Below are 13,339 nucleotides of genomic sequence, written 5' to 3' on the forward strand. Positions count from 1 at the left end.
TGCTTTATCCGCATTTTTAGAGCCATCTTTCGTTCCAGCCAGGTTTTTATGCATTCTACAGGTGACGTTTCCCTGTTTCTTTATGCTCCTAGCGTCGACGATCCTTGTAAAATTACTACCTCAGTGTATAAATATTTGTCGTCCTTGTAGCACTGTTTCATTGCATATGAACGTTATACGACGGCAGATTTTTGACGATGTTGTACCCTCTCAGAAAAACAAAGTGATGCCTTCGTGTGTGGGAACATGTTCGCCAATTAATCGTATCTGTAGAGAGTAATACTTCATGGGCAGTAGGCGTTCACCGCTGCTGGTAACTGCTGCATCTGAGCTTCCCGTGTTTCAGAGATCACGCACAGGTTCCAGACGGCGCGGCCTGAAGTGCGGCAGCTGCTGCTGCAGTACCTGCTGCCATGGCTGTACAATATGGAGCTCGTCGATCCGAACGTGCCGCCGGCGAACCCACTCTCCTACTTCCAGGTGAGCTCTTTACGGCCTGCAGGTCGGAGCCCAAGTGCGCGCGAAACTGTTTCACATTGTTGCTGGTGCTAACAAGGAACCTCCCCATCGCAGCCCCCTCAGATTTAGTTATAAGTTGGCACAGTGGATAGGCCTTGAAAAACTGAACACAGATAAATCGAGAAAACAGGAAGAAGTTGTTTGGAATTATGAAAAAAATAAGCAAAATATACAAACTGTGTAGTCCATGCGCAAGATAGGCAACATCAAGGAGAGTGTGAGCTCAGGAGCGCTGTGGTCCCGTGGTTAGCGTGAGTAGCTGCGCAACGAGAGGTCCTTGGTTCAAGTCTTCCCTCGAGCGAAAAGTTTACTTCCTTTATTTTCGCAAAGTTATGATCTGCCCGTTCGTTCATTGACGTCTCTGTTCACTGTAGTAAGTTTAGTGTCTGTGTTTTGCGACCGCACCGCAAAACCGTGCGATTAGTAGACGAAAGGACGTGCCTCTTCAATGGGAACCGAAAATATTTGATCGCAAGATCATAGGTCAACCGATTCCTCCACGGGAAAAACATGTCTGATATATTCTATACGACACTGGTGACGGCATGTGCGTCGCATGACAGGAATATGTTGTCGACCCACCTAACTTGTACACTTAGCGAATGGGTAAAAAGATTCTTCTACCTTGCCCGATTTAGGTTTTCTTGTGGATGTGATAATCACTGCCAAAAAGTGATCGCTTCGGACGGACTGACGGACAGATAATCATTGTGTGAAAATAAAAAATTAAACTTTTCACTCGAGGGAAGACTTGAAACAAGGACCTCTCGTTCCGCAGCTGCTCCCGCTAACCACGGAAACACGGCGCTCCTGAGCTCACATTATCCTTGGTATTGCCTCTCTTACGCATGGACTACTCACTTTGTATATTTTGCTTTTTTTTCATACTTCCACCCACCTTCTTCCTGTTTTCTCGATTGATCTCTGTTCAGTTTTTCAAGGCCTATCCACTGTGCCAACTTACAACTAAATCTGAGGGGGGTGCGATGGGGAGGTTCCCTTGTAAGTTCTCTATTCAAAACAATTAGCGAAGGAGAGAAAGCTTTCCTTGATGTTAAGTGGAATCGACGGAATACCAACCAGCGAGATGTCGTCCCATGCCATACTGCGTAACTAAGGGGGCCACACCCTGCCTATCTAACCCAAGTTAATTTAGGCAAGTATTTGACCCATTTCTGAAAAACTATTTGATGCAGGACCTTAATGTTTTTGCTGTATATTACATGATGATAATAGTCAACTTTACTAAAAATCTACTTTATCCATTTTATAGTTTTTAAGAAATACTTTTTTAAATTTATTAACAAAAAGTATTAAGTTTTTTTCTGCAGAAAATACTGTTTTGTGAACTTTCTAATGGGGGAATATTAATGAATATAGTACCAGAGGTTGCTTTTTATGTTATGCAGAGTCCCTGAAAATTTCTTTCCTTTATCTATGATAGTTTCTGATAAAATGGGGCATATGTACTGAAAATTTTAGTTTGTGTAAAACTGACTTCAAAGAAAAAACTTTTTAAATCTGTTACTTACAGTTAATTAAAACTGTCCTCCTGCATATGATGACCCTTCTTTGGCCTCTACCAGGTCTTCCAGCTTCTTTTTCGCCTTCCTGGATGTTTGTCTTGCTTTCTTGGCCATATTGGATGCAGACCTGACTGCATCGGCTATCCTCATTTTATCGTAGTGTTGCAGCCCAGTGATCATATTTTCACCAGGATTAATTCCCAGCTTTTTCAGTACCCAACACTTTCCAATATTACCACAATTCAACGTAATAACAGCATCATGAACTCCTAGTTTCATAAATCCAAAGCAATTGCTAGACCTTTTCTCTCACTGGCACTCTCATAAATTTTCACAATCTGTGACTCACCACATTGTCTACATTGTGCAAATTTAGAAATTACATCTGATAATATTCTCAGATTTATAATAATGTTATTGCACCCTTTGTCACTTACAGTAAATTCATCCTGCAAACATCTGTAGAGCATGCGTCACCACTCAATGTTTGTTATTAATATCAGCCTCTATCAGTGCAGCCTCAATAGGCCAGGCTTAAAAATGGACGTGTAAGGGTCCGAAACTAGTCGCCTAACAAATACTGCAACTGTTGACAGAACCATTAATAAATCCTGTAAGGAATTTAAATAAAATTGGTGTTCCCTGTCAACCGAACGTTGAAACTGAAGATACATTGTACATGTGTGAAAGGTAAATGAAAACATAGATCCTAAACGCAATTGTGAAAGGTACCTCAAGGTTGCAGAACATGCGACGGAAAGATCTAACGTTTTAAAATCGGCTAGTTATTTTGAAAATAAATCCATGTATTCCTATGCGTAGGTTAAAAGTTATCCCACGTTTCTATCTTCATTCATGTAGAAGGTGAAATCTTGTGAAATCTCATGAATCTTTTTACAGCTTCTTAGTATTTTGGCGAATAAAGTTGCGAGTGTTAACCGTACACAAAAAATTCTACACTTAGCGAAAATTTTGTTTCCATATCTAGAACCGTATATGAAAAACTAGGAATGTCCATGTCACTTGAAATAACCCTATATTGTGTACAAAGCTAGGTAATCCACAATTTAATATTTTCACGTTAAATACCATTTGGGGTAATTTTCTCGTAAAACAGTGTTGCCCAAACTTTTTTTGAATACGGATTACTTTGACCTTTTTGTTCCTAGTAGGCGCTACGGTCGCAGGTTCGAATCATGCCTCGAGCGTAGATATGTGTGATGTCCTTAGATTAGTTGGGTTTAAGTAGTTCTAAGTTCTATGGGACTGATGACCTCAGATGTTAAGTCCCATAGTGCTCAGAGCCATTTGAACCATTTGTTGTTAGCAGGAGCCCCAAGTTTCAAGAAAAATAGAATCCATCTAAAAACAAACTTTAATCAAAATTTTAACTTATTCGTTAAAGTCAAAAGTAACATGAATTAACAATAATATTATACTAGGAAACACTACATTTTAGTGACTATTTACATTCGGTTTGAATCAAGGCGATTTTTGAGCTTGCATCTTCTATACAAGGTCGGCAATATGCGTGTTATCACTTACCTTCAACGATTCCTAGACTTGCTTTTCATTACCAACAAAGCAGAAATAGTGCAAAGCGATCCTGTAGTTTTAGTGCATGAAACTGCTTCGTTACACAAAAACTGCTCAAGAGAATTAGATTGAAATACGTCCTCCTTACAGTTTCTAACATTCTGGAATTTAATGAGCTCTTCCTGGATTTTTTCTGCAACTTCTCCAGCGAATCAGTTTTTGATCAACCTTATTAGCTTCTGTTTTATTGTGTTTAGGGAAGTAATAATTGAATTCATCAGCCAACATTTGCAGATGAGTCTCCATGTTTTCTTTTTTGTTTGCTCTAATAGTGTCATACTGTTATCATCAGAAAGTGCTTTCAGTATCACGAGCCCAGAATAATTGTTTTCGCCAGTTTGACGTTTCCTTAACTGAAGTTTGCAAAAAAGACACTAAATTTATCTTCAAAGATAAATATATTTGCAAGTCTTCTAAATGTCCGTTTCCGGAACCTTGTAGCTGCAAGTTCAGTTTATTTAAGTGTGTGAAAATATCCACAAGATAAACCAAATGCATCTGTTAAGATCAGAAAATTGCTCTAGTAAGACTTTTTTCTTTTTCTCAACTAGAAACAATGCAACCTCTCCTCTGAGTTCGTTTAAATTTCACAGCATGTTACATTTCGACAGCCAACGAACTTCTGTGTAAAAGAGAAGGGTCTCATGATCCGAGCCCATTTCAGTGCACAGTTTCTTTAAAACAAGGCGGGAATTTAATCCTATGTTTTTTATAACATTTACTACATTTATGGCCAGTTGCATTGTATTATTAAGGCATTCAGGAAGAGTCTTGGAAGCCAACACCTGACGCTGTATGATACAATACGTTCTTAGTCCCGAAGAAGTCTTTCGTTGTATTAACGTCGCTAGACTGGACCTTGATCCTCAACATTGCTGGAGCTCCCGCTCTACAGAAACGAACGAGCTCTCCTCACATATTCCATTATGACATCCATTCCTTTTGATGCCCTTCCAGTTCCTTGATTACGTTTTCTTCGTCTAAAAAGTGGGCAAACACTGGTAACAATATACACTCCTGGAAATTGAAATAAGAACACCGTGAATTCATTGTCCCAGGAAGGGGAAACTTTATTGACACATTCCTGGGGTCAGATACATCACATGATCACACTGACAGAACCACAGGCACATAGACATGGGCAACAGAGCATGCACAATGTCGGCACTAGTACAGTGTATATCCACCTTTCGCAGCAATGCAGGCTGCTATTCTCCCATGGAGACGATCGTAGAGATGCTGGATGTAGTCCTGTGGAACGGCTTGCCATGCCATTTCCACCTGGCGCCTCAGTTGGACCAGCGTTCGTGCTGGACGTGCAGACCGCGTCAGACGACGCTTCATCCAGTCCCAAACATGCTCAATGGGTGACAGATCTGGAGATCTTGCTGGCCAGAGTAGTTGACTTACACCTTCTAGAGCACGTTGGGTGGCACGGGATACATGCGGACGTGCATTGTCCTGTTGGAACAGCAAGTTCCCTTGCCGGTCTAGGAATGGTAGAACGATGGGTTCGATGACGGTTTGGATGTACCGTGCACTATTCAGTGTCCCCTCAACGATCACCAGTGGTGTACGGCCAGTGTAGGAGATCGCTCCCCACACCATGATGCCGGGTGTTGGCCCTGTGTGCCTCGGTCGTATGCAGTCCTGATTGTGGCGCTCACCTGCACGGCGCCAAACATGCATACGACCATCATTGGCACCAAGGCAGAAGCGACTCTCATCGCTGAAGACGACACGTCTCCATTCGTCCCTCCATTCACGCCTGTCGCGACACCACTGGAGGCCGGCTGCACGATGTTGGGGCGTGAGCGGAAGACGGCCTAACGGTGTGCGGAACCGTAGCCCAGCTTCATGGAGACGGTTGCGAATGGTCCTCGCCGATACCCCAGGAGCAACAGTGTCCCTAATTTGCTGGGAAGTGGCGGTGCGGTCCCCTACGGCACTGTGTGGGATCCTACGGTCTTGGCGTGCATCCGTGCGTCGCTGCGGTCCGGTCCCAGGTCGACGGGCACGTGCACCTTCCGCCGACCACTGGCGACAACATCGATGTACTGTGGAGACCTCACGCCCCACGTGTTGAGCAATTCGGCGGTACGTCCACCCGGCCTCCCGCATGCCCACTATACGCCCTCGCTCAAAGTCCGTCAACTGCACATACGGTTCACGTCCACGCTGTCGCGGCATGCTACCAGTGTTAGACTGCGATGGAGCTCCGTATGCCACGGCAAACTGGCTGACACTGACGGCGGCGGTGCACAAATGCTGCGCAGCTAGCGCTATTCGACGGCCAACACCGCGGTTCCTGGTGTGTCCGCTGTGCCGTGCGTGTGATCATTGCTTGTACAGCCCTCTCGCAGTGTCCGGAGCAAGTATGGTGGGTCTGACACACCGGTGTCAATGTGTTCTTTTTTCCATTTCCAGGAGTGTATTAGAAATGTCAGTCGATTCATTAATTTACAAACTGAAGCATGGAGAATTTTTAGCTCTTCAAATAAATTGTTTCTCGATGTCATTAGACATTAGTTCAATTCGAGCGTTTACAGTGTTGTTTGACAGAGGTCTTTCTTGTATTATTTTTTTAGCCCTAAAACTTCAACAGCTTGTATCAAACAAGATTTCACGAGAATTTCTCCTGTTTTGCGAGGATTTTTTTGACTGCACAGTCAATTTCGATATCTCAAACGACGCTACTAATATTTTCTCTGATGGCGAAGATCTTGCATCACTAGGCCAGAGTTTAATTTTTTTCAGATTCTCTAATTTTCTTTCAAAGAATTCTGGTGGTCGGTCAGAGAAACTAGGATGGGCCGTTCCTAAGTGGAATTTTAATTTCGCCGGGTTGAAGGCGTCTTTCGGGAAAACAGGTACGCATATAACGCACTGTGGTTTTATTTCTTCATTACTTTATACTGAAGTAAATCTGTATTTAATGTAACTACTGTCGTATTTTATCTTAGGCGCCATTTTGTGAAAATAAAACAAAAATGCAATCAGATGTAAGCATAGAAGCAAAACGTAAAAAATAATGTATTTTTCATAATAAAATTAATAAATAATGTAATAACTAAATGAATGTAATTTTACTGTCTTTAACTACATATCACGAAGTAATGTGATACTCTAATTCAATAGTCCACTTAGTGTACTACCTGTAGTGAAATTTTTGTGATATACACATACATAGGTATACTCAGCCTGTATTTTCTTTTGTAATAAATTACATAGCTTTTATTAAAAGAGTGAAAAATGTGTAGTTATATTTTTTACTTCTCCATAAATTGATAAGAACGCCAAGGACAAACGTCAGTTAAACTGCTGATGCCGTCGAACCACTAAACAGTCAAGAGACAAACAATACGTACGATTGACTGACCGGCTCGTACCATGGCGTGACGTCGACCACATGCCCTCTCCCAGCCACCCGCTCCCGCCAGTACTCATAGGGCATCGCCCGCGTGACAAAGGATTAATAATTTAAAACGAATGAAAGTATGAAATTTTAAAACTTTCGCTGGCCATATTTTAACCGTTGCGGACCACTGGTGATCCACGGACCACTGGTTGCAAACCTGTGCTGTGAACGGCTGCAAGATTCAAGTAAACATAGACCTACTTAAAAAAAAAGCGTGTATCTAGTCTTCAACCGAGGCGGTGTGCTTCAAAAAAGTGGACACCGAAGAATGAAATATTTTGGAGAGGAATTACTTTAGAATCGAAACAGTAACGTAAGCTGTTAGTTAGATGTTAGTGAAATATTGACAATTGCATGACTCCAGACTGGTACTTAGTACAAACTTCATACTGCCGTAGCAACAGAACAAATGAGTGTGCAGGAGACAATATCTTGAGGTACATGGACCGCTAGTATATTACGTCCGCAGCTCGTGGTCTAGTGGCTAACGTTTCTGCCTCTGGATCACGGGGTCCCAAGTTCGATTCCCGGCCGAGTCGGGGATTTTTCTCTGCCCTGGGACTCGGTGTTTGTGTTGTCCTCATCATTTCATCAGTATTCAGCAAAGTGGAGAGACTGGACAGTGAAAAGATTGGGAATTTGTACGTATGGCGATAACCACGAATGTGAGCGCCGCACAAAGCAAATCTCATCATCACCAGTCCTTCCGACATACGAACTTACAGCAAATACGTAATATCAGAGAAAGTTTGCGGAAGTGTGCTCAATGTGACACTCAGGAAAAATTTCTGCACTTGGCATGTGGATTAACGGAACGGTTCGGAAGTTTGTAGCGATTTGTTATGGCTGAAGCTTTTCGAAACTATGACGATTACGTGCTTTGCTTGAGTAATGAAGGTTTCGCTCTGCAGTGTAGTGTGCGCTATTTTGAAGCTCTATGACAGACTAAAACTGAGTGCCAGACCGGACACGAGCACAGAACCTCGAATTACCCCACTAAGCTATCCACGAACGACCCAGGATCCTCTGCCGCAGATTTACTTCGCCGGTACATCTTTTCTGCCTTCAAAACTTCACAGAAGTTCTCCTGCACACGTTGCGGGACTAGCACACTTGGAAAATTGGATTTCCTTTTTTGCAGACATCGTTTCAGATGTAGATCCTCTCACCAGGTCTTGTGCATCGCTGCTTATTTATGTAATAGTTTTTGTTATGCGTTCAGTGAACCACTTCATAAAGGAATCATCCTTACACCTTGGCTGAGATATACTGCGATACTTTTTCTCCTGAAGTGCTTCCAGCAAAGAAACTTTATGGAAAACTGTAACGATAAGAGACAGATTATAGTAACATGAAAATTTCCGCTATGCGCCTCGATGTATTCGGATAATAGCACTGAAGAGCCAAAGAAACTAATACACGTGCCTAGTATCTTGTAGGGCCCCCGCGAGCACATAGAAGTGCCACAACACGACGTGGCATGGACTCGATTAATGTCTCAAGTAGTGCTGTTGGGAATTGACACCATTAATCGTGCAGGGATGTCAATAAATCCGTAAGAGTACGAGAGGGTGGAGATCTCTTCTGAACAGCACGTTGCATGGCATCCCAGATAGGCTCAATCATGTTCATGTGTGGGGAGTTGGGTGCCCAGTAGAAATGTTTAAACTCAGAAAAGTGTTCCTGGAGCCACTCTGTAACAATTTTGCACATATGGGGTGTCGCATTGTATTGCTGAAATTGTCCAAGTCCGGCGGAATGCACAATGGACATGAATGGATGCAGGTGCTCAGACAGGATGCTTACGTACGTTTCACCCGTCAGACTCGTATCTACACGTATCATTCCAACTGCACATGCCCCGCACCATTACAGAGCCTCCACCAGCTTGAACAGTCTCCTGCTGACATGCAGGGTTCATGGATTCATGAGGCTGTCTCCATACGCGTACACGTCCACCCTCTCGATACAATCAGAATCGAGACTCGTCCGACCAGGCAACACGTTTTCAGACATCAACAGTCCAGTGTTGGTGTTGACGGGCACTGGCGAAGCGTAAAGCTTTGTGTTAGTGCAGTCATCAAGGGTACACGAGGTGGCCTTCGGCACCGAAAGCCCATATCGATTATGTTCCATTGAATGGTTCGCACTCTGACGCTTGTTGATGGCCCAGCACTGAAATCTACAGCAACTTGCAGAAGGGTTGCACTTCTGTCACGTTGACCGATTCTCTTCAATCTCGTTGGTCCCGTTCTTGCAGGATGTGTTTCCAGCCGCAGCGATGTCTGAGATTTGATCTGTACCGGATTCCTGATATTCACTGTGCACTCGTGAAATGGTCGTATGGGAAAATCCGCATTCCGTCGCTACCTCTGAGATGCTGTGTTCCATCGCTCGTCCGCCGACTATGATACTACATTCAAAGTAACTTAAATATTGATAACCTGCCATTGTAGCAGCAGTAACCGATCTAACAACTGTGCCAGACACTTGTCCTGCTATATAGGCGTTGCCGACCGCAGCGGCGTATTCTGCCCGTTTACATATCTCTGTATTTGAATAAGGTTCAAAAATGGCTGTGAGCACTATGGGACTTAACTGCTGAGGTCATCAGTCCCCTAGAACTTAGAAATACTTAAACCTAACTAACCTAAGGACATCACATACATCCATGCCCGAGGCAGGATTCGAACCTGCGACCGTAGCGATCTCGCGGTTCCAGACTGTAGCGCCTAGAACCGCCTAGAACGGCCGGCATTTGAATACACCAGTTTCTTCGGCGCTTCAGTGTATAAACTGAACTGCGGCCTACCATAGTGATACTTAGCTTCCAATCACCTCCTGAGGTTCTGTTTGCCTATAGCCTTTACTTATTGGCACACTATTTTATTTATTTATTTTTGCTCTTCCGCCAAGATACCGAGTGTAGTTGTGCGATACCGAATTGATACCGAGTGTAGTTGTGCGATACCGAATTGATCCCAAATTGTCGTGATGACAGATTTTCCATACTTTCAGCGAATTCTTGAAATTATTATTTATTTAACCGAAATTTCGTTCCACTCAGTCTGCCCGTGTCAGATATTAGCCAGCAGTGATCTCTTATTGCGTTTTATGTCTAAAAAGCTTAGTAGCATCTGCATGTTCGTTAAAATCGTAAACGAATCGAATTAGAGAAATATGGTTCATGTTAGTCTTTTTTATACGGTCGTGAAATTCAAAGATAAAACAATTACATTCTTGAACACATTAAAGTCACGATTGCGTTAATAACGACGGCAATCTGCTAGTTCAGTTGAGAGGTCCTACAGTTAGCAGAAGTGTGTGCGATGTAAGCCTGTGGGATTGCTTCCCGGCGGTGTAGTCCGAGTATTAGCATGCGCTCTTAATCAGTCGCGCCAGTGGACAAAATAAACAGTTTCTCTTTGAGCGGCGTTTTACACATTGACAAATGTCACGTACGAGCAGTGGCAGACAGACTGTTACTTTGAACTAGCAGGGCTCAAAGGATGCAGTGATTGCCACATCTGCGACGAATTTGGAACGGAGGTTTTTTTAGCTGCTAAGCGGTCCTACCACGTTTCATTCCGTCAGCTGGCGGTTTCGGTGTGTCGAAACTATGTCGGGTTAGAGCTGTATGTAATCTGCCCAGTGACAGGCTGCAGTCCGGGCCCATTACAAGCGCTCATCTGGTATTTCCATTGTCCACTGAGAAACGTTGCGCATTAGACGCTCTGCTGTGCAAATGGAGCACAAAGTATCGTGAAACGCACAGCTGCACAGTGGGCCGAATCGCATCAAAACCTGGACATAATAGAAAAATGGATATAAAACGGTACAAAACTGTGTTCTTTTTAGATTTCTGGGATCGCTGATTACGAAACCAATCTCTAAATTACAAAATTCAAAATGGCGGATCAAAAATTATAAATTTAGCTGTTTCGAGTAAAACTAAGAATAAAGTATTTTGAGGTCGCTGATAACGAATTAGAAATGTAAATTGCCGTATTCAAATGTTTTGTTCGATATTTTGCGTTTCAATAGAAATAGAAGTCACATTCGTCGCTTGCGTCGTTATCGCTATCAGGAGGCTGCTGTCGTGTTGTCCACTAGCAAGTGGTCCGACAAGCAGATTTTTTAATCTATGGCGTCTGTTTATCTTCAATTGTCACTTTTTGGAATTTGTAAATGAGTGGAACCGAAGGTGCCAAAGCTGATGGAATACGTCACGCATTGTTTACCACGGGAACATTTGCCCGTAAAATCTCCAAGCTCCCTGCTCATCTTCAGATAATAATAGTTTAGCGTCTGGTAAATATGCTCACGCAGATACATTGTAACCTGTTAACTGTACAATTAAGGTGGTAGAAGGGCCATTTACAGAAGTGGAGCCACGCAGAGTTTTTCTTTATTATTATTATTAAAGTCGATACATATCATAAACGTACCGTCTGGATTCCTATCCATGTTATTTTATTCTGAGAACTGGGCAGTATCGCTGTCATGTATTAAACAGGACACACAAAAAATATTCACTGTTTACCGGCAACTGTCACGGCACGTATCATATCGACTTGTGACTGCAATGCCACAGTCTAACTGGACAGTTGTGCACCAGTGCAGTCTACACAGGATTTAACGGGGCTGAAGTCGGAACGCGCAAGAATTGCTGTGTCTATTGTGTCAAGGTTTTGAAGCAAGTTGGCCCAAAGTGGTTCAAATGGCTCTGAGCACTATGGGACTTAACTGCTGAGGTCATCAGTCCCCTAGAACTTAGAACTACTTAAATCTAACCAACCTAAGGGACATCACACACATCCATGCCCGAGGTAGGATTGGAACCTGCGACGTAGCGGTCGCGCGGTTCCAGACTGTAGCGCCTAGAACCGCTCGGCCACCCTGGCCGGCCGCAAGTTGGCCCACCGCAAGCCGCCCGCCTCACGTCCGATTTACTGTTTACGATTTGCACTAACTACGTCGTATCAAAAGTTGTTCTAAGTGCACACATCGGTGATAAGCTTATATTGAAACGATTTTTATCTCGTATTAAACTGTGCCCAAACTTGAAAATTGTGATCTATATTAGTACCTAGTTACACAGGGCAAATGAGCATGTCAAGTGCACTAGGACAGGGATTCTCAAACTTTCTCTGTCACGCCCCCCCCTCCCCCTCTATGAAACATAAATTATTTTACCCCCACTCGCTCCCTTACTCTTCTTTCCTTTGTTCAGCGCTTCTCATAATTCGCACAAAAACAGCCTAACGTACCTATTTACTTTTCTCAAATTTTTGCAGTAATAATAATAATAATAATTACAGAGTACCTTCAAGTACATCACAATTAAACTTTTTTTTAAATTATCATAATTTTGTTTTATTCAAAAGCGGTGAAATTTAGCAGTTACAACTAGCTTATAAACAGCCAGTGCTGTGTGTGCAGTTACTGGGAGTGAGCAACTATGTGTATATCGCTACTTTTTTTTACAAATTAATTCACAGATTAGTTAGTTAAAGATTACTGTCTCCATCCGTATTGCTTCTAATTCATTTAGAACGCCCCGATCACGACGTACAAATAATGATAGAGAAAAGTCCACATTTAAATATCAATTTAAAAACCCTTGTGTTTAAATTGATCATCAAATAATTCGGAAATTTTATGACATTTGTACATTTAGTGTTATGTGTGTCCTTGAGTTTGTGAGGAAAGCAGATTCAGTCTTCGGTTATATCTCTGAAACAGCAACTCTGAGGTCCCCTTCCAGTTGCTATCGAGACCGATATTTCTTCTCGATTAACGCTATTGCGGAAAATACTGACTCGCATAAGTAAGCTGATGCGAAGGTAATAACAGATCCGTTGCGGTTCTTGCCAAATTGGAATAATCATTCTGAGTCAGCACACGGAAATTTTAGACACTTCTTTTTAAATTCAGTTCGGAATATTCTATCACATCAAAATTCTACTGACTCCGCAAGTTCGGTTATTGACAAGAGGATGATTAGTGGTCGGTTATGATAATATCGAACGGTCTGTGGATCCAGTCATAATCAGATGAAGTTTCAGGAAATTTATCATCGAATTGTTGATTCGAAATGTAGTACGCCAATTCTACTAATTTTACTGACGCCAAACTTTATTTTCCTCGAGAAATAAATCAGACAAAATAAAAATCACGCAGTTACCCTTCTCCATCTGCGTTTTTCAAAGTTCACGTCTTCCCTTAAACACAAGAAAGATAATATTACTCGTACTATGTCGGCCTTGAAGTGACACGT

General features: G+C 42.6%; 1 protein-coding gene across 1 annotated transcript in view; it reads left to right on the forward strand.

Annotated features, from left to right (window-relative positions):
- LOC124780415 (protein furry) overlaps positions 1–13,339 on the forward strand; it is a 1,170,709-nt gene that overhangs the window by 741,786 nt on the left and 415,584 nt on the right. The window contains exon 26 of the mRNA XM_047253778.1: positions 347–480. Coding sequence (XP_047109734.1) covers positions 347–480 — 134 coding nt within the window. The remainder of the gene's footprint in view (positions 1–346; positions 481–13,339) is intronic.

The sequence above is a fragment of the Schistocerca piceifrons genome, chromosome 1, assembly GCF_021461385.2.
Source record: "Schistocerca piceifrons isolate TAMUIC-IGC-003096 chromosome 1, iqSchPice1.1, whole genome shotgun sequence".
In the NCBI taxonomy this organism is placed as follows: Eukaryota; Metazoa; Arthropoda; class Insecta; order Orthoptera; family Acrididae; genus Schistocerca; species Schistocerca piceifrons.